This window comes from Elephas maximus, chromosome 12 (assembly GCF_024166365.1).
Source record: "Elephas maximus indicus isolate mEleMax1 chromosome 12, mEleMax1 primary haplotype, whole genome shotgun sequence".
In the NCBI taxonomy this organism is placed as follows: Eukaryota; Metazoa; Chordata; class Mammalia; order Proboscidea; family Elephantidae; genus Elephas; species Elephas maximus.
The window spans coordinates 98,941,186-98,963,142 of record NC_064830.1 but is presented as its reverse complement, the minus strand read 5'-3'; the positions used below and the strand labels follow the sequence as shown (position 1 = coordinate 98,963,142).

Here is a 21,957-nt window from a genome sequence, read left to right as displayed (position 1 = left end):
AAATAAACTATGATCTTCTTTTACTCCACTTTTTTGGTTACTAATGACCGGACGGCAGTGGGTTTTTGGTGGGTAATGAGGTTTAAGGTTTTCCCATATGTTTATTTGCATTTGTGTTTCCTCTTTTATGAATGTCTTTGTAAGTTTCTTATTGAATTTTTCTTCTTTCAAATTAAGTTAGTGACCCTTCATTTGTCATCTTTGCTACAAACATTTTGCCCAGCTTCATATTTGCATTTTCAATAAATAAAAATTGTCCTTAAGTTCCTTTCTTTTCCCTCTTCGAGGACTTCTTTACTTCTTCAGACTGGGATTCCATATGCTCCCTTCTTCCTTACCACAAAGTGTCATGTTTGGGTAAAACAAAACAAAACCCAAATCAGTTGCGATCCATTCAATTCCGACTCATGGGAGCACCATGTGGGTCAGAGTACAGCTGTGCTCCATAGGGTTTTCAATGGCTGTGATCTTTAGGAAGTAGATTGCCAGGCTTTTATTCTGAGGTGCCTCGGATGGATTCAAACTACCAACCTTTTGGTTAGTAGCCAAGGGCTTATCCATTGTGCCACCTGTGCTTCTCCTATGCTTGGGCTATTGTTGTTGTTAGGTGCCATCCCGTTGGTTCTGACTCATAGCTACCCTATGTACAACAGAACAAAACACTGCCCAGTCCTCCACCATCCTCATAATCGTTGTTTTACTCGGTCCCATTTTTGCAGCAACTGTGTCAGTCCAAGTCATTGAAGGTCTTCCTGTTTTACCATGATCCTCTACTATGTATGATATCCTTCTCCAGGGACTGGTCCCTCCTGATAACATGTTCAAAGTATGTGAGACTAAGTCTTGCTATCTTAGTTTTTAATGAGCATTCTGGCTGTACTTCTTCCAAGACAGTTTTGTTCGTTCTTCCAGCAGACCATAGTATATTCAATATTCTTCACCAACATCATAATTCGAAGTTGGCTGTTCTTCAGTCTTCCTTATTCATTGTCCAGCTTTCACACGCATATGAGGTGATTGAAAACACTATGGCTTGGGTCAGTAGCACCTTAGCCCTTAAAGTGACACCTTTGCTTTTTGACTCTTTAAAGAGATCTTTTACAGCAGATTTGCCCAATGTGATGCATCTTTTGATTTCTTGACTACTGCTTCCATGGCCACTGGTTGTAGTTCCAAGTAAAATGAAATCCTTGACAGCTTCACTCTTTTCTCTGTTTATCATGATGTTGCTTATTGGTCCAGTTGTGAGGATTTTTGTTTTCTTTATATTGAGGTGTAATCCATACTGAGGTATGTGGTCTTTGATTTTCATCAGTAAGTACTTCAAGTCCTCTTCACTTTCAGCAAGCAAGGTTATGTCATCTGCATATTGCAGGTTGTTAATGAGTCTTCCGCAAATCCTGATGCCCCATTCTTCTTCATATAGTCCAGCTTCTCAGATTATTTTCTCAGCATACAGATTGAATAAGTGTGGTGAAGGATACAACCCTGATGCACACCTTTCCTGATTTTAAACCACACAGTAACATCCTTGGTCTGTTCGAATGACTGCCTCTTGGTCTATGTACAGGTTCTGCATGAGCATAATTGTTATGGAATTCCCATTCATCATAATGTTGTCCATAATTTCTTATGATCCACATGGTAGATTAGCCTTTGCATAGTCAATAAAACACAGATAAACATTTTTCTGGTATTCTCTGCTTTCAGCCAAGATCCATCTGACATCAGCAATGACATCCCTTGTTCCACATCCTCCTCTGAATCTGGCTTGAATTTCTCTGTTGATGTACCATTACAACTGCTTTTGAATGATCTTCAGCAAAATTTTACTCGTGTGTGGTATTAATGATATTGTTTGATAATGTCCACATCTTGTTGAATCACCTATCCCTGGAATAGGTACAAATATGGATCTCTTCCAGTCAGTTGGCCAGGTAGCTGTCTTCCAAATTTCTTGTCATAGAAGAGTTAGCACTTCCAGCACTGTATTTGTTTGCTGAAACATCTCAATTGGTATTCTGTCAATTCCTGGAGCCTTACTTTACATCAGATTGGACCTCTTCCCTCAGTACCATCGGTTCTTGATCATAGTCTACCTCTTGAAATGGTTGAACATTGACCAGTTCTTTTTGGTACAGTGACTCTGTATTCCTTCCATCTTCTTTTGATGCTTTCTGCATCTTTTAGTATTTTCCCCGTAGAATTCTTCAGTATTGAAACTCCAAGCTTGAATGTTTTCTTCCGTTCTTTCAGCTTGAGAAAAGCTGAATGTGCTCCTACCTTTTGGTTTTCTATCTCCAGGTCTTTGCGCATTTCATTATAATACTTTACTTTGTCTTCTCGAGCTGCCCTTTGAAATCTTCTGTTCAACTCTTTTACTTCATCATTTCTTCCTCTTGCTTTAGCTACTCGACATTTAAGAGCAAGTTTCAGTCTCTTCTGACATCCATTTTGGTCTCTCTTTCTTTCCTGCCTTTTTAATGACCTTTTGCTTTCTTCAAGTATGATGTCCTTGATGTCATTCCACAACTCTTCTGACCTTTGTTCATTAGTGCTAAGTATGTCAAATCTGCTCTTGAGATGGTCTCTAAGTTCAGGTGGGATATACTAAAGGTTGTATTTTGGCTCTCGTGGACTTGCTCTAATTTTCTTCAGCTTCAACTTGAATTTGCATATGAGCAACGGATGGTCTATTCCACAGTAGGCTCCTGGCCTTGTTTTGACTGATGATATTGAGCTTTTCCATCATCTCTTTCCCTTCCTCTTCAATTTGTCACTCCCAGCATAGTAGATCATATGATTGTCTGATTCAAAATGGACAATACCAGTCCCTTTCAGCTCACCAATGCCTAGGATATTGATGTTTATGTGTTTCATCTCATTTTTGATGACCTCCAATTTTCCTAGATTCTTACTTCATACATTCCACTTTCTGATTATTAATGATCTCATTTTGAGTCATGCCACATCAGTAAACGAAGGTTCCAAAAGCTTGACTGCATTCACTTCATTGAAGTTGACTCTATTTTGAGGAGGCAGCTCTTACACAGTCATATTTTGAGTACTTTCCAACCTGAGGGGCTCATCTTCAATCACTATATCAGACAATGCATGCTTGGGTAGGTTCTATAAATATGTTTATGTTGAGGAATCCTGGGGCAGTGGGGAAACATCAGGGACCTGGAGCCTCCAAGACTTGAATTCAAATATTGCCCCTCTACTTGCTTGCCATATAAGTTTGGGCAGGTCATATAATTTATCTGAGCAATGAATAAACTTGTACAGCAAGGTCAATTTGGAGATGAAATGATATAACAGTGTGAGAACTGCTAGCAAAACACCTGCATCCCTAAGGACACATGAAAGTTATTTTTCTCAGTGAGAAATTTGTTCATTGGAGCATTACTGGCTAGATAAAAAAAATTAGAATCAAAAGAACAGTTATAAATGATGGCATACTAGTATAATGGAAGCTTATATATAGGTATTGTAAACTGTATGTTGAAGAATTGCTTCAGTTGCTGTCGATTCCAGCTCCTGGCAACTTCAGATATGACAGAGTAAAACTGTTCTCCATAGGGTTTCCAATGCTGTGATCTTTTGGAAGTAAATTGCCGGGCATTTCTTGCAAGGCGTTTCTGAGTGGATTTGAACTGCTAACCTTTTGGTAATAGCCCAGTGCTTAATTTGTTAGGACATGGGAAAATGTCATAAGAAGTTATTCTTTTCTCATAATGTGATAGAAATGACTGGAAATGGGTTAATGAATCACTCCACGAAAGGACATGCACGTTTAAATAATGGACCACAATCTAAGTCTAGAGAAGGACAGTCAAGCGGTAAGTGACGGGAATCGGTGGCAGGCTGGGGTAAGAGATCCAGTGGTGAAATCTCTTAGGTCTTAGATTATTGCTTTCAGAGCAAACACTGAATGATGTCACAGGTACCACATACAAACCAACTCCACAACTCAACCTACCCTAGAGCCAAGTGTTTTTGTTCTTCCATACGTAACCCCCTCTATCTGTTCTTGGTCAACATTTGATAAATGAGAGAACCTGGGGCTGAAGACATGTCCATTCCTCTCAACTAACACGATTAGGTCCAGGAACATTGACTTCGAGTATTTCTGAGAAGTCAGGAATCTCGACTGTCTGGGTTTAGCTTAGTCTGTCACAGGTGTTTGAGAAAGTCAGAAGTTGAACCCCTGTCTCCTCAATTTTTCTGCCTTGCTCTACCAGCCTACCTTTCCACTGGGTACCAACAGAGGGGTACAGTCCACCTGGCCACCATCTTGTCTTGATCTTTATTTACAACAAAACCCTTCCTACAAAAGGGGCAGGGGTTATGTCCACTTGTTTCTTGCTTAATCTAACATCACAAAAACCCACCTTCAACTCTAGACTATCCAACTCTGTGTCCTGCTTCTCTGCTTCTTGGCCTACTACCCCTGAAACTGCTGGAATCCTACCTGAATCATTAGTGTACCCTGAGCCACTCGAATTCTACCAGAATCATTAACATTTAGGTCAGTTCTAGAGACTTAGATATTTCTTAGATAGTTGACCCAACCCTCAAAGCATGTAGTTTGAACTAAACAGGTATGCAAGAACCACCCAGGCGGACGTGCCTCTCTGATCTCAGATTGGTGTCTGGATAATGGAGTTAGTGGAGCCTGGTACATGAGGTGCCCTGGGCTTACACTGCGTCCACTTGCTTGCCGTTGCTCCTTAAGACGCTGGGTTACATTCACAAAGAAGTCCAACTCCTTCCTGGAAAGCAGAGTCACATTCATCCTTTCCAGCAATGGTACAAGAAAAGGGAACAACCCTAAGGGAAGTGAGAGAAAGGAAAACATCAGTAGGCTCCAAGCAGGGCCACCCAGCACAGAATCCAAACCCCATATGGAACCCATGGGACCTTGGGTTGGGCAGCAAAAAAAAAAAAAAAGAAAAAGCTATTAGGGAGTGAGATTTCTGAAGCCACTCCCACCTCCCCAAAAGAACAGAATATGGATAACTCTGCTTAAAAAAAAGAATAAAAAAAAGAATAGTCGCCATTAATTAAGTGCTTAACATGTGCTCTGAGGCAAGGGCTTTACATGCATTGCCTCATTCAGTACTCAAATCTCAGAGGTCATTTCCATTATTATATACATTTTTAAGGATGAAGAAACTGAGGTGAGAACTTGCCCAAGGTCACACAGTGAGAAAGAGGCAGGGCTGGAACTCCAGCCCAGCCTGAGTCTAAAGTTTACCCTGGGAGCATTACACCTCTTATGGCCTCTCCCACGTATGTTGCTTTTAAGCACAATTCTCATGTCCGTGACATACCAGAATGACAAGCTACCTGGGCTTAAATAGGGTCTTGGCAAGGTAAGAATGCGAGCCAACACGAAAAAGCTCTGGAAGTAAAGAGGTCTGTCAAGACGAACATGCTATTGATGAAATGCTTGTACTGTCCTAACAGCCTCCTCACTCACCAGAGAAAAATGCCTCTTATCAACAGAACAGGCATGCTCTTCTGCACCTAGGGGTGTGCAGAACAATCCATAGTGGAACGGAAAAATAGTCTTCAAAACTTCTCTCTACATCATTTTTATTTCATCCTTAAAAAACATCTACTTGGGTGTATGTTTAATTATGTACATAATATATTTGCATGGTCACTCATATGCATGCTTCATCAATAAATAAATACACAAATAATTGTGATGCATGCTCCAAAAAAATTGTTGCTCATGTGGGTGTGCGATCGGAAGAGCTAGGAGACCCTCGAATATACTGGGGTTGTGTAGTAAGGATTTGCTGTATTTTAAAATGATTTTAAATCTACTTTTGCAAAATCATACTGTAGTAAATGGAGAAATTTTTCTAGGGATGCAGACAGTCTCTTGTGTTTATTCATTCCCTCTCATACACCTTAGCTCATTTGACCCTCTCGCAACCCCGTGGGAGGAGCCATGGAGGGCAAAGTACTGGGAAACGTGACATGTTCAAAAAAACTGACAAGGGTCAAAGCTGAGTGTGTTGATGTTGCCTTTTGATGGCGTAAGAGGTCTTTGTACCTGTTAGGAAGATCAGGGGGCTCAGAAAACTGACGGAGACCGCCTTCTTAACACAGCGTAGAATAATATCATCGGGGTTATTGATGGAATCAGTGTCTATACCAAAGGAAGTGCTGGTGATGACATCCAGACTGTAGGCTCCAAAAATCCTGGATTGGAAAAGATGACTTAAAAATGTAAGGAAATGAAACAGAGTTAGCAAAGCTTTCAAGAGCCAACTCATGAGTCCTAAGTCCAGCACAGTGTCGGACTCACTGGGCAAACAAGAAGAATAAACCAAACTTCCTACCATCACTGAGCACCTGCAGTGTAAGGGTTCTGCTGGGTACGGTGAAGACATGGACAATAAAATTATGAAATGAACATCAGAGAATCCATTAGAGAACAACTAAGCTCTCATCTGCAGTGTGCTAATTGTCTGCTTTTCCAACAAACAGACAAAGAAGGAATGAATCATGAAGGTTAGCCATTAGAAAGGGGTTCGAGGAAGAGGGAAAATATGAGTCTGGCCTTAAAAGTGGAAAAGAATTTAGATAAGTGAAAAGAACAAGAGAGCATGGTGAGCATCACTTGTCATAGAGAAATGCAAATTAAAGACACAATAAGATACCTCTACACACCCACCAGAATGACTAAAATGAGAATGACTGACAATATTAAGTGTTGGCAGGGATGAGAAACAACTGGAAGTCTAACATGTTACTGGCATGAATGCAAAATAGTACTGTACCTTTGGAAAACAGTTATATAGTTTCTACCAAAGCCAATCACATGCAGACCCTATGACCCAGCAATTCCACTCCTGAGAATATACCCCCCAGAAAATGAGTGCTTATGTCCACCAAAACATATACACAAGAATATGCATGGCAGCTTTAGTCATAACAGTTCAAAATTGGAAATTCTCAAGAATTAATCAACAGTAGAATGAATAAATAAACTCTGTTAAATTCATAGAAGGAAAAACTAACAATAATGAAAACAAATGAACTACAACTACACCCAACATGGATACACCCAACATTAATTTTACAGGCATAATGTTGAACAAAAGGTGCCAGAAGCAAAGGACTACTACTACATGATTATTTTTGTATAAAGCTTAAAAAGAGGTAAAACTTATCTAGAGTGATAGCAGTGGAGGAGTAGTACCCTGGCAGTACCCTGGCAAAGGTGTGGGCAGGAACACAAGGAAGCCTTCTGGAATGCTGGAAATATTCTATATCTTAATCTGGTTTATGTTTGCACAGGTGAGCCACTGTTGTTGTTGGGTGCCATTGATTTGGTTTCAACTCATAGAGACTCCATATGACAGAGTAGAACTGTCCTACAGGGTTTTTTAGGCTGTAATCTTTATGGCAGCATATCGTCTTTCTCCCATGAAGATGCTGGTTGGGTTTGAACTGCCAACTTTTCAGTAAACAGCTGGGCACTTTAACCACTGCGCCACCAGGGCTCCTTTGCAGGTGAGTAGCTATGTAAAAATTCACCAAAGTGTACACTTAAGAGCTGCGTAGTTTCTCATTCTTACAACCTCTTCCACAAGGCATCTTTGTAAAATATGCATCTTTGTAAAAACCTTTGTCCAAGACGTCTTTCTGTCCCCACCCCAGCCCATCACTAGGGAAAATGCTTTGAAATGATCAGTATTCCAAAGCAAAATTGTCCTTCCCTCAAAGCTTCATTGAACAAGATGGAGATTTTGAAATATGTAGATTTATTTTGTTTCTAAAAACAATGCCCTGTACTTGATGGCACTGAGGGAGTTGTCCAATGCCAAAGTTGAAAGTTGCTTTAACACTCAGATAACCATGTGCAGCAGCTACAGCAATTCAGCACGTATCTGTGGTGTCAGAGGACAAAGAGAAACCAGAAGACCCTTGCCAAGAACACAGAAAGTAGGGCCAGCAGGGCTCCTCTCCTTTTGCCAATTGTTTACAGAAGAGAGGAAAGAGAGGTTGAAAAGGGCTGAGTAGGGGCATCAAGTCTGAAACGAACAGAAGCCGCTCAGAAAATACTCAGATGTTGAATGAATGAAGGGAGATGATGCAGATGGTGTCAAAGGCTCCCTCTATGTTTTCCCTCCTTTCTGCTAAGCAGCCTGGAGCCAATACTGTGTAAATAGTCTAAGTTGCAGGGCTTGTCATTCATTGCCCTTCAGCTTTTAGTTCTCACCCTTGGCCTCCCTCAAGGCCATCCCACTGTCCCCCTGTAGACACATTCCTATCCCTTCCTCATCTCCAGTCAATGCTGCCTCTGAGAAATGAGCTTCCATTTATTCTTTCTAAAATGCTAGGCCTACCTGGGGGAGGAGGGATGAACGGATGCTGCTAGGGGAAAGAAGGGTTTGTATTTTAATAGGAATCTGATCTTGGCTCAGTTCTTTGAGGGATGAAAGACTTCCAGCCTGGAAGGCCCAGCGTCTGGGTAGCCACACAGGTTCCAGCTAGTATAGCCAGACCTGCCTTCCCGTTCCATGGCCTGGCCTGCAGGTGCAAGGAGTTACCCACGACTGAGGCTTTGCGTCATCATTCTAATGCTAGTAAAACCTTCCCGTACTTTTTTTTTATACCTGTTCTAAATTCATTTAGGCTCTGGGCCTTTTAGCCCATGCTGATAAGGTACGGGACTGGGAAAAGCTAATGGGGCTTGTCTTGCTTCATACTGTTGTTTTTAGGTGCTGTCCAGTTGATTTCAACTTATGATGAGCTCATGTGACAGAGTAGAACTGCCCCATGTGATTTTGTTTGTTGTATTATTTATTGGAACAGATTGCCAGTTCTTTCTCCCAGGGAGCTGGTGGGTGGGTTGGAACCACCAACCTTTCAGTTAGTAGCAGAGCCCTTAACTGTTGCATCACCAGGGCTCCTTTGCTTCCTACTACCATCTTTTATAAAAGGGAGATAAGAACATCCTGAATATTTATGCCTGGGCTCCTAGCCAAAGCCCCATACATTCATCTTGCTCTGATCCTGAGACACCATGAAGAGGCTAACTTGTCTCCATTCCTCCAGGAGGGCCATACTCACTCGCTGACATTGACCACCTCATCCTGAGCCACTTTCTTCTCAATGTTTTTCATCAGAATGTCTCCATGGTGTTTGATGAGGGGAAACATCTGGAGAACAATGATAGCCATTTGCATTCAGTCATTGGTGTATCCAGAGAAACCAAAACAAACAAAAAAAACCCCATTGCCATCAAGTTCATCCCTACTCACGGCTGACCCTATGTGTTACAGAGTAAATCTGTGCTCCATAGGATTTTCTTGGCTGTAATCTTTACAGAGGCAGATTGACAGGTCTTTTTTTTCATGGAGCCACTTGTTCAGGGAGCCAACCGTTCAGTTAGTAGTTAGAGTGCAAAATATTTGTGTCACCCAAGAATGAAACCAGCACCAAAAGAAACTCTTGGGTATATCTACTGTAAAAAACACATTGCTATCAAGTTGATCCTGAATCACAGCGACCCTATAGGACAGAGTAGAACTGCCCCATAGGGCTTCCAAGGAGTGGCTGGTGGATTCGAACTGCTAACCTTTTGGTTAGCAGCCAAACTCTTAAACATCGGGCCATGAAGACCTCCATTAATCAGAACTGTTGAAGCAAAGGAGGACTCAGGTTAATTAAAAGAGGAAGGGGGTGTTCTGATTAATAAGATGGGCTTTTGTTTCACTGTGGTTCTTAAAATGTTTCTGATGGTTGACTTGACTTCCTTGCCTTTGTAAGTTGTGTCCATGAGCACATATCTTTCTTGGATATGGGACTTAAGAACCACTTTAGTTTTAACAATCACCATGCAGGAGAGGAAATTGGCTTGAGTTCTAGATGGAAGGATAGTCTTGGTCTGGTGGGAAATGCTTAACAATGGCTCTCCAAGTGCAAAAGCCCTGATCTGTGGTGTTTACCAATTTCCCTGGTGTAAATACTTCCACCATGGCTAATTTCAAGCTACCAATGTGATGTCCCAACATGGAGCTGCAAAGAGATGTGTACAGTTGACTTTCACAAGTGGTACAAGCTGGGTGTACTTCTTTTTTTTTTAGAGACTTTATTTTAAATCCAGCTATGAATTTATTCTGCTGTCATCTGGCCCCTTTTGCCTAGAAGCCAAGTACAGATAAAAATCTAGCCAAATTGAAAGTTTCAGTTTGTTTCTGTCTAATGAAAATTTGCAATAGTACAAATTTTGTCTTATCCTTCAAGATGCTGGAGATTTTATAAGGACTATCCAAGAAGAAAGCTAATTGTGGAGCTTGCAGTTTTAAATTTCTTCTAAAAACTTGTTTGGACTGAACATTGTGGCTCCTACTCACCTTCCCACTCCTTGTTTCCCTTAAGGAAGTATTCTGCTTCTCTCCCAGTGTTAGAGGGCTCTTTTTCCCTGTACTTCCACACCTTAAATTCCTTTCTCATGAGAGAATCTGCTATTAAAACGCTTTCCAGAAGATTCTGTGAGCTCAGCACAGGAACCTCTTCTCAGTGTGGACAGAGACCCAAGACTCTCCTCTTTTCCTGGCTCCAAGGAGGAGAAGGGGAAACCCTGTGTGGTCATTCCCACTGCAGGCTTCCCCGTGTCCCTGGAATCTGAGCCTACGATTACCGAAACACCCCTGCCCCAGGTCCCCAGGGATTAACGGGTAAACAAGATACTCACAAAGAGAGAGAATGTTGTCACTATACTTGTATCTGGACACTTGAGTTCTGTGACCTACTTTCTCTTCTCTGCTTCTTAATGGTACTGATATATGTATGCCTAAACCACAGAGCGCAAATGGCTAACTTGCTTGGCTGCTAACTGAAAAGTTGGAAGTTCAAATCCACTCAGAAGTGCCTTGGAAGAAAGGCCTGGCAATCTACTTTTGAAAAATCAGCCATTGAACACCCTATAGAGCACAGTTCTACTCTGACACTCATGTGGTCCCCATGAATTGGAGTTGACTCAATGGCAACTAGTTAAACCATGTTGCTACACATATTATTGATAAAATGGTGTTGCTCTAGTTTACCTATAATCTAAGAATTTAAGAGAATTTGAAATCAGGTGTTTAACTTCCCCTGAAAGAAGGAGGTGTTATATCAATATTTATCAATGGCTGAGTCTGCCACTAGAGTGTAAAATGGCATTTTATGCACACTGTTTATCACTCAACAAGAGGCACATGGTAAATCTGTACTGAAGAAAGACAGGAAGGAAGGGAGAGAGGGAGAAAATGAGAGCATAGAAGGAATAGAAGAGGAGAGGACAGAAAGATAGAAAGAAGAGAGGAAGGAAGGACAGAAGGAAAGGAGAGAAGGAGGAAGAGAACCCAATGATGGAAAAGAGGAAGAGCTTCAAGACCCAAGATCCTGGCCCCCTCCCCACCTGCCAAGGCACCTTCCTTCCGCCTGCTCTTCATGGCTCTGAGCCCCCTGGGCCCAGCCTTCCTCCTGCTCACTTTTGGGGGTTGTCTTGCCCACGCTTACCTCCTTGAGCTTCCCACTGGAGAAGGTTGGGGAGATAATGGCCCTAATCCGCTTCCACATCTCATCCTCTACCTCAGTGATGGCCAATTTCAGATTTCCACTTAAAGCCAAGTTCTAAAGAGGATTAAATGAATGAAAACAGGCATAGTTTGGGAGTTTATCCAAGGGAGGATTAGACACATTAGCAAAAAAAAAAAAAAAAAAAAAAATCAATCAGATACTGTGTGACATTGCCTCTTTCTAGAGTGTTCAGCAGGGAGATGCAAAGGTGGGCTGTCGGGGAGAGGCATAACGTATCAGTAGGTTTGGGGTGGTGTGCTGAGTCTTTGCCAGAGTCAAGGTGAGAAAGATAATTAGGCATGAATGTTTCTGAATGATTAGTTTTTAGTCTAATACGACACACTGGAGAGAAGATTGTTGAAATCTTGTATGAAGAGTGGATCACACTCCCCCACCCTGTTTGAAATGTGAGAAGACTCAGGCACGTAAAGGGCCTGCATTGTGCCAGGGTCACAAGGCCAGTTTGAGCCAAAAATGGGACTAAAGATCAGATTTGGAACCTTTGCCACTAATAATAGATTGAGAAGAGTAGACGAGAACTTTCCAGAAAATTGGGGCCGAGCATGTTTCGGCACTGTTTAATGTTGGTATGACTGTGCTGAGGGTGAATGGAAGAGTGATTATAAAATTGATTAAAACATGCTCTTGGCTCTAGAGATACCAAAGAGTTAATCTCCAATGGTGGCATTGCTGTTATTATGACAGGTAGAACTGGGAGATATTTGGACAGGACCGCAGCCAAGATCTCTCAAATCCCTCTTGCATGAGATACTGCCAGTTGGCAAGGGGGCAAGGGTCTCTAATCCATCATTATCATTCAGATCCTAGCCCTCCATGGCATATGGCTATTTTAACTTTTCAAAAGGATAAATGATACTACTTTAGATACCACCATTGGATATTGTAATTTCCACATTAACTGTCTTTATTTTCGAAAATCACCACCGGTTCTCAGGCAACTGACCAACCTCTTCAATTCTGACATGATTTTAAAGAGTTGAAGAGTATTTTTCAAAGCCCTCAGAACAGGAAATGCAAATATGAATATGCAAAAGAGCTTCAAGCATGTTAACTCATAATTCTTTCTTATCTTGAGTTTAGAGCAAAGGAAAGGAAATCACCAGTGCAGAAAGCCCAAGCTGAACTCGCTTGCTCTCAAGGACACGCATGTAAGAAGTAAGCTCTCATTAGAACCTACCCGTCGGTTGGTAAAAGCGGTGTAGAACTCTTTGACAAGAACCGTCTTGATGAGATCAGGATCCAGGATGGCCAGGATAGGCTGTCTGCCTTCATATAGGCTGTCGCAGACGTCAATACCCAAAACAAGACAAGAGGTAAAGAGTCTACAAGAGGTAGACTATATCTTTTTTTATTTATTTTTCACTTGTAAAATTTAGTGATTTCAATTACATTAATCACATTGTGTAAGCACCACCAATCATTATGGCCAAATTATCCATCACCATAAACAGACACTCATTGATCCCTCAACAACGACTCCCTCTGGTTGTGGTTGTTGTTGTTGTCTTGTGCCCTGGATCCTATTCTGACTCATGGCGACCCATGTGTTACAGAGTAAAATTGTTCCGTAGGGTTTCCTTGGCTGTAATCTTTATGGAAACAGATCACCAGGCCTTTTCTTCCACGGTGTTGCTGAGCAGGTTCCAACCACGAACTTTTTGGTTAATAGCTGAGTGCAAACCGCGCCAGCCAGGGTAACCACTGATAACAATTTGGTCTCTATGCATTTGCCTGCTATAGATATTTCATATAAGTGAGATCATTCAGTATTTGTCCTTTTGTGATTGACTTAATTCACTATTTAAAACATGTCTCCCAACCCACAGTTTCCTGGTTAGCAATCTTGGCTTTTTGGTTATTTTCTTTCTAGGAACTTTATTATTAAGCAACACGCTCCCCCCCCCCCTTTCGCTTTTCCCCTTATTGCTTAAATAAAAATCTGAGTATCTAACTACAAGGATAAAGCCTAATATTATTTTTTTCACTATTTCACACCTACCTATCACCCAGCTTTTTATCAAGCACCGTATCTTTCAGCCATGTTGAAATCTTTAGCCCTTATTGTGCACAGAATATTCTGGAGTCTTTTTCCTTCATTCTGCTTTGGGAAATGCAATCTTAAGAGTTCCTTTTGAATCGATTTTGACAAATGTGACTGCCACCACCCAAAATGTGATATAGAACATCCCCTCACCCATCTCCCTACACCAAGACCATGTTGTGTATATTCCTTCAGGTTTAGCTTCCTTTGCCCAAAACAGCATTGGTGAAATTCGTGCACACTGGTGTGAGTATCCATAGTTTGTTTCTTCTTATTGCAGAGTAGTAAGTGTTTCATGGCATGGATATGCCACAGTTCCTTTACCCACTTCTGCTGAGCATTTGGATTATGAATAAGGATGTTGTTATGGATTGAATCGTGTTCCCCAAAAAGACATGTCAAAGTTCTAGCCCTTATACCGGTGAATGAGACCTTGTTTGGGTATATATAGGTTTTTCTATACCCAAATGTGATCAGTTTGATGTGATCAGTTAACAAGGTCATACCAGAGTAGGGTGGGCCCTAATCCCTTCTGAGTGGTGTCTTATAAAAGGGGAGAACAGAGACAGAGTTGCACAGGGAGAAGATGCCATGTGAAGACACATCTACAAGCATCAAAGAAACGCCAAGTGTTGCCAATAGAAGCTCTGAAAAGAATATGGAACAGCTCCTCTCTCAGGACCCTCAGAAGGAATCGACATGGCCAATACCCTGATTAGGATTTCTAGCCTCCTGAAAAATAAATTTCTGTTTTTTAAAGCCACTCATTTTTTGGTATTTTGTTATGGCAGCCCTAGAAAACCCAGACAGCTGCTATGACCATTCTAGTACAAGTCTTTTTGTGGACACATGTTCTTACTTCTCTTGGGGTGGAATTGCTGGGCCATAGACTAAATGTATGTTTAACTTTAGAAAAGTACTGTCAAACCATTCTTTAAAGTGGTTGCGCCATTTTACACTCGCACTGGCAATGTATGAGAGTTCCAGTTGCTACGTCCTCATCAATACAGTTGTCAAGATTCTACTCTGATATTAGTTCCTCCAAGAAGATTTCAGAAGGGTGAGTCCTTGTCTTACGCCTGATTCAGGACCCTGAATGCATAGTTGTGGCCCAAATACCGGCTGATTAATTTTCAAGTGGACTAGGATATTGAAATGTCTTCCAATCCACTATACGAGTGATCGGTTGTGAAGGTCGGGGTGTTAGACGACAAAGATGACAGGGGACACTGAGGCCTTGCTGCCTCATTTTCCAGGCTGGCTGATGGGTTGGACATTTATCCAGCATGGTGCTGCTCCAAAGAGAAGGCTCCAGCTGCCTTACCTTCCTGTGGGGGTGGGAGAGGGCTTAATTGTGAGAGTCTTACCCCCATATTTTGCCATATTTCTTAGAACATTCCAGATCAAATTCTAACATTCCCTGAAGAAGAAGAAAGTCTGTTAGACAGGTGATAAAAGGGCTGTACATAAAATGCTGTGTAATTACTGCGTAGACACCTCAAGGGCCCTTCTCCATCTCCCTGTCCATTGTTTCCCAAGTGATATGATTTTACATGTACACGCACAAATATTTGATCTGTTAATGTTAACTATTTTAAGGTAAATTAGAAAAATATATTTTTTATTGTAGGTATGTAAGTATAAACCAAACGAAACCTGTTGCCATCGAGTTGATTCTGACTCATAACAAGCCTACAGGACACAGTAGAACTGCCCATAGGGTTTCCAAGGATCAGTTGATGGATTCAAACTGCTGAACTTTTGCTCAGCAGCCATAGCTCTTAAACACTGCACCACCAGGGCTACTATATAACTATAAAAAAAAAAAATAGCACATAAAATTCAGAGTTTCTAAGGTATGGTTTCTTAAGATCAAGCTGTATTGATTTACTCTGGTGTTACAGGGCGGAACTGTGCTCCACAGGGTTTTCTTGGCTGAGATCTTTACTGAAGCAGATGGCCAGGACTTTCTTCTGTGGACCCACTGAATGGGTTTGAACCGCTAACCTTTCGGTTACTAGTCAAGCACACACCGCTGGAGCATGACTTGATGGCAACGGTTATATTGATTTAAGTAAAAAACAAACAAACAAAAAAACGGGGGGGGTTGGTGTAAAGAAAATCATTAAGTAAATAATGGTAGAGGTGGTATTTGGATATGGGCAAACATGGTGGAAAGGGTACCTGAAAGTCAAAAGTTTAGACATTGGACTAGCTCCAAATCCTGACCATCTAAGAAAGGAGACCACTAAGGGATTTAAACCTGATAAAATTTAAGGCCTGATAAAATTCCCACCCAGGGATGGACAGAAATCCCAGAAAGCCAAGTGTTCTACTCTACCACTTTTCAACCTGAAAAATCAGCGCTGTTTGCATCTATTTCTCCAAATTAGTCCACTAAGTAGAACTTAGCTGCAAGGGGCAGATTTATCATGGCAACAATCTCCACGCTACTGCTTCGTCCATTTGGTGCTGAGATTGCTGTGGGATATGGGAATGAAATCTCATCTCCCCAGAGGACAGGGGGAAGACTTTGCTCCCAGGAAATTTAAAAAGGGAAACCCAGACATTCCATGGTGCGAATCCATCTGAGCCAGGGGCTTATGAAAAATTATTTCCACCTTCAGCCCGTCAAACCTCCTGTGGAGACTGCAGTAACAAGGCCCCTTAGCCTGGCCTTGGGCCTTGGTTTTAGTCTTCCTTCTTCCATGTCTTCCTAACTCTACCTCTTAAGTTCAAGATGGGGCAAAAGAATTAGAATTAGTTGAACTGGATATGAGATTCCAAGTTCAGGGGGGCGGGAGGTGGGGAATAACTCCGACGCACACTCACCTTTCGGTATTCCAAATATGTCCCAATGAATGGCAGAGGCCTGGGTCCAGGAATACCCAGCTTCCTAAAAAAATTATATGGCCATATCCCATACCTGTGATGGAAAGAGAGGCTGAAAATGAAGATGCTCTGTCCGGTGGAACTTTCTGCCATGAAGGAAATGCTTCATATTGGTGCTGTTCAATGCAGTAGCCACTAGCCACATGCGACTACTGAACACCTGAAATGTCATTAGACTGAGGGCCTGAATCCATGTAAGGGCTAGTTAGTTGGTCAAATGAGCCAAAACACGCCTTCGGTCCACCTGTCTCATTTCTTCTTTTGCAGTGAGCGATGAGGGAAGGGGAGTCCTTGGATGGTGCAAGCAGTGAGTGTACTTGGCTTCTAACTGAAGCTAGAAGTTTGAGTTCACCCAGAGATGTGTTGGAAGAGAGGCCTGGTGATCTACTTTAGAAAAGTCAGTCATTGAAAGCCACATGTAACACGGTTCTACTCTGACACACATGGGGTCGCCATGGTACTACCTTGTTTTTAAAGTTGCCGTATGGATTTCTACAGTTGGATTGTTCTTGTTGTTGTCAGTTGCTGTCAAGTAGATTCCGACTCAAGGCAACCCATGTGTTACAAAGTAGAACTGCTCCAGAGGGTTTTTTTTTTTTTTTGCTGTCATCTTTACAGAAGCAGATAGCCAGGACTTTCTTCTGTGGAGGTGCTGGGTGGGTTTGAACATGCAACCTTTAGGTAAGCAGCCAAGTGTAAACAGCTTGTGCTACCCAGGGACTTGATGTCTAACTCCGGACGAAAAACATTGTCTCTGACCTACATGTCCTACTCATGTCACTTCTGACGTGATAGAGCTCCAAAACTTATGTGAAAGAGCAAGTTACAAAATAATTACATATGTATGATTTCTTCAGATTTTCTTTTTTAACATTTAATTGTGCTTTAGGTGAAAGTTTGCATAGCAAATTAGCTTTTCTATCAATGATTCTTACACTAAGTTTCCGTGACATAGGTTACAGCCCCTGCAGTGTGTTGGCACCCTCTTTATTTCCTCCCTGGGTTCCTTATTTCCATTAGTCCAGTTTCCCTGTCTGTCCCTGCCTTCTTATCTTTGCTTTTGGGCAAAATGTTGTCCTTTTGGTCTCTTATAGTTGATTGTTCTAAGGAGCACGTTTTTCACGAGTGTTATTGTTTGTTTTCTAGCCCAGACTATTATTTGGCTAAAAGATGGCCTTCTTGATACCTTCAGTTTCAAGTTAGAAGGTCCTCTGAGGGCAATAGTCTCGGGAGTTCCTCCCGTCTCTTTCAAACCAGTAAGTCTGGTGGATTTTCTTTCTTTTTTTTAATTTGAATTTTGTGCTACATTTTTAACCCCTTTCTAACCAGGACCTTCTACTGTGATCCTGGTCAGTGGCCTGTAATGGTAGCCAGGCACCATCTAGTTCATCTGGTCTCAGGTTAGAGGAGGCTGGGGTTCCTGTGAGCCATTAGTCCCTTGGTGCCAGTGAACATGATCTTATTTGGAAACAAGGTCTTTGAAAAGTGGGTCCTGTGTTGGGAATTCAAGCTTAGATGCCAGGCACTGGGTAGGGCCAGCCTGTGTGGAGTGGGCACCTGGGTACCCCATGCACCCATCCTGGGTATAACCCCAAGGCCCTACTCAGAGGGGCAGAAGCACCCCAGCCAGCTGAGCAGGTGTCCACAGATCAGGGCTTCCTCCTTCTTCCAGAGAGGAGTACCTCTATACACTCCTGCTTCTCCTCACCCAGTCCAGCTCCCACACCCTCCCCACCTCTCCTTACCCCATCCAGCCTGCCACAGCTTCCCACTGCTTCTTTGCCCCACCTACCAATCTCAGGGACCCAAATCTTAGGGATGTGGGCTCCCCCCACCCACCCCTTGTTAATCCCACATTGGATGGAGACTTCCCACTCCACCCTCCCACAAGAACCCAGAGTGGGAGAAAATGGTGAAGACTCACAGCAGCAAGAGGGCACCACAGGTCACCAGAAACACCCAGGTCTCTGCTCCCAGGCTGGGCAGAAAGGCCATGGCTAGGCTTGGGTCTGAGCCTCCAGCTGCAGAAGAACAGGTGTGCAAGGCAGCTCTGGGGGTTTTATTTACTTGGCTGCAGGTCACATGTGCCTCTGGGGCAGGCCTGCTGGGAGGCCTCTTGCACCATCTCCCTCTCTAACCAGGAGGAGGAGAAGGTTTGGGCACTCATTGACTCCCTGCAATAACATGTGTTTTGGTTTCAGAATGCTGGGCTAGTTCTGGAGCTGGTGAGCCCCAAGGTCACTAGTCGGCCCCCATGCAAGGCAGGACAACCTCTGAATTCTCAGATCTGCTCACCAGCTAGCCTGGGGGTTTAGCATGCAGGTCACACAGCCCCATGGCCAGCAATGCGCCTCCATCTGTCTCCTGGTTTGCATGAGCTCAAGTGCACTTGGGATGGGAGTCTTGCTTTCTAAGGAACTGCTCTCCTTGCAGCCCCCAGAGAACAGGACCATTGCCTGAGTTGGTCCTGTGTTTGCTCCTCTGCCTCCTCTCCAAGGTCTCCTCTTGCTTTCCAACTCCTTCTTTTCCTTGGAGAGGAGAAAAAAGATGAGAACCTTGGTCTCAGACTGAGAAACATTCCAGTTCAGACCCAGCCACTTACTGATGTGTGATCTTGGGAAATTTACTTAGCTCTTTGCATCTGTGTTCTTGTCTCTAATGAAAGCCAGTTGTCATCGAAACAAGTCTGACTTATGGTGCCCCTCGTGTGTGTTAGAGTAGAACTGTACTCCATAGGGTTTTCAGTGGCTCCCAGGCCTTTATTTTGAGGCACCACCAGGTGAACTCAAAACTCCAACATTTGAGCTGTCTTGCTTTGGCACCATCACAGGTCCACATGGTAAAGACAAGACTTTGTGGTACGGATGTTCCACAGTCGGTTTAACCATTCACCTATTGAGGGACATTTTGGTTGTTTTGTATTTTAGCTATTACAAATACAGCTGTTGTGAACCGTTGTTTGCAGGTTTGGGTGCAGACATAAATTTTTCTCATTGGGATGAATGTCCAGGGTCCTATGGTAAGTTCATGTTTAGGTCATTTTTTGTTGTTGTTATATTTTGTAGTTCAAAACTTACATTAACTTTATTATAGCAATTCCATTTTTTTCCCCCGAGAATGTCATTTTTTTAAAACAATACTTTATTGTGTTTTCAGTGAAGGTTTACATAGCTGGTTAGACTCCCATTCATAAATCCCCTGGGGACCTTTTTTGTGGCCTGTTTGACTTTTAGTCTCATTTCTTCACCCCTCGTGTCTGGAGAAAGCAAGTCCCCAACTCTCTAGTGCTCAGCATTCACCAAAATGTCCCCTCCCCAGGAGGGGGGCGACTGGACTCTCACCTGAGCGGGACTTTCTTCTTGAAACAGTCCCTTGGAGACCCCGTGGAATTCTTGGGACCCACAAAGCCAGCAGGCCAATGACGCCATCTTGTTGGAGAATTGGACAGAAACAGAAGCATCATTTATTTACTGCAATTTTTATTTTAATTGCACTTTAGGTGAAAGTTTACAGCTCAAGTTAATTTTTCATTCAAAAATTTATACACATATTATATTGTGACATTGGTTGTAATCCCCACAATATGACAGCATGCCCCTTTTACCCCTCCCCCTTGGGTTGCCTCTGTCCATTCATCGAGTTCCTGTCCCTTCCTACCTTCTCCTCCTGCTTTTGGACAGGAGCTGCCCATTTTTTTCTTGTATATTTGATTGAACTAAGATGCACAGTAATTACTTGAGTTATTTTTTGTTTTATAAGCCTGTCTAATCCTTGCCTGGAAAGCAGGCTTCGGGAGTGGTTTCAGTTCTGAGTTAGCAGAGTGTTTGAGGGCCATAGTTACAGGGCTTCTTGAAGTCTCCATCAGACCATTAAGTCTGGTCTTTTTATATGAATTTAAATTGTGTTCTACATTTTTCTTCTGCTGTGTCTGTGACTCTGTTGTATTCCCTCTCAGGGTGGTCATTGGTGGTAACTGGGCACCATCTAGTTCTAGTTTCAACCTGGTGGAGTCTCTGGCTCATGTGGTCCTTTAGTCCTTTGGGCTAGTATTTGCTTTGTGTCTTTGGTTTTCTGCAGTCTTCTTTGCTCTGGGTTGGATGGGACCAGTATCTTAAATGGCAGCTAGAGATTGAAAACCAAAAGAGAACACATCTGATGTTTCTCAAGCTGAAAAAACTAGTGGAAAGAAACATAAATGGAAAAACATACCATGTTCATGGATAAGAAGACTCAACATTGTGAAAATGTCAAATCTACCCAAAGCAATCTACAGATAGAATGCAATCCTCGTCCAAATACCAATGACAATTTTTAATGAGATGGAGAAACAAAACATCAACTTCACAGAAGAAGAGGTCCCAGATAAGTAAATCATTATTGAAGAAAAAGAACAAAGTGGGAAGCCTCACAATACCTGATTTTAGAACCTATTATACTGCCATGGTAGTCAAAAAGCCTGGTACTGGTGCAACAACAGATATATAGACCAATGGAACAGAATTGAGAACGCAGACACAAACCTATCCATCTATGAGCAGTTGATATTTGACAAAGGCTCAGAGTCTATTAAGTGGGGAACAGATAGTCTCTTTAACAAATGGTGCTGGCATAACTGAATATCCATCTGCAGAAACTAGACCGATACCTCACACCATACACAAAAACTAACTCAAAATGGATCAAAGACCTAAATATAAAATCTAAAATGATAAAGATCATGGAAGAAAAAATAGAGACAATGCCAGAGGCACTAATACATGGCACAAATAGGATACAAACCGTAACTAACAATGCATAAACACCAGAAGAGAAACTACATAACTGGGAGCTCCTAAAAATCAAGCACTTATGCTCATCAAAAGACTTCACTAAAAGAGTAAAAAGACAGCCTACAAACAGGGAAAAAAATTTTTTGGGCTGCAACATATCCAATAAGGGCTTAATTTCTAAAATCTACAAGCTACTGCAACTCCTCAACAATAGAAAGACAAATAATCCAATTAAAAAATGGGCAAAGGATATGAACGGGCTCTTCACCAAAGAAGACATTCAGGAGGCTAACATACATGAGGAAATGCTCACAAATCATTAGCCATTAGAGAAATGCAAATCAAAACTACAAGGAGTTACCATGTCACTCCAACAAGGCTAACATTAATCCAATAAACAAAATAATAAATGTTGGAGAGGTTGTGGAGAGACTGGGACACTTATACACTGCTGGTGGGAATGTAAAATGGTACAAACACTTTGGAAATCGATTTGGCACTTCCTTAAAAAGCTAGAAATAGAACTACCATATGATCAGGCAATTTCACTCCTTGGAATATATCCTAGAGAAGCAAGAGCCTTCACATGAATAGATATACGCACACCCATGTTCATTGCAGCACTGTTCACAATAGCAA

At 42.2% G+C, this 21,957-nt stretch overlaps 1 protein-coding gene across 3 annotated transcripts in view; it reads right to left on the bottom strand.

The window, feature by feature from the left end:
* Window positions 1-18,559, bottom strand: part of LOC126087140 (cytochrome P450 3A9-like) — a 34,615-nt gene extending 16,056 nt beyond the window's left edge. For all 3 annotated transcript variants that reach the window (XM_049904229.1, XM_049904231.1, XM_049904230.1), the window contains exons 1-8: window positions 18,474-18,559; window positions 16,490-16,583; window positions 15,025-15,077; window positions 12,794-12,893; window positions 11,536-11,649; window positions 9,100-9,188; window positions 6,071-6,219; window positions 4,706-4,833 (exon numbers count right to left, since the gene is read on the bottom strand). In XM_049904229.1, the coding sequence (XP_049760186.1) occupies window positions 4,706-4,833; window positions 6,071-6,219; window positions 9,100-9,188; window positions 11,536-11,649; window positions 12,794-12,893; window positions 15,025-15,077; window positions 16,490-16,583; window positions 18,474-18,544 (798 nt within the window). In that variant the 5' untranslated portion in view covers window positions 18,545-18,559. The remainder of the gene's footprint in view (window positions 1-4,705; window positions 4,834-6,070; window positions 6,220-9,099; window positions 9,189-11,535; window positions 11,650-12,793; window positions 12,894-15,024; window positions 15,078-16,489; window positions 16,584-18,473) is intronic.
* Window positions 18,560-21,957: the final 3,398 nt, after the last annotated feature.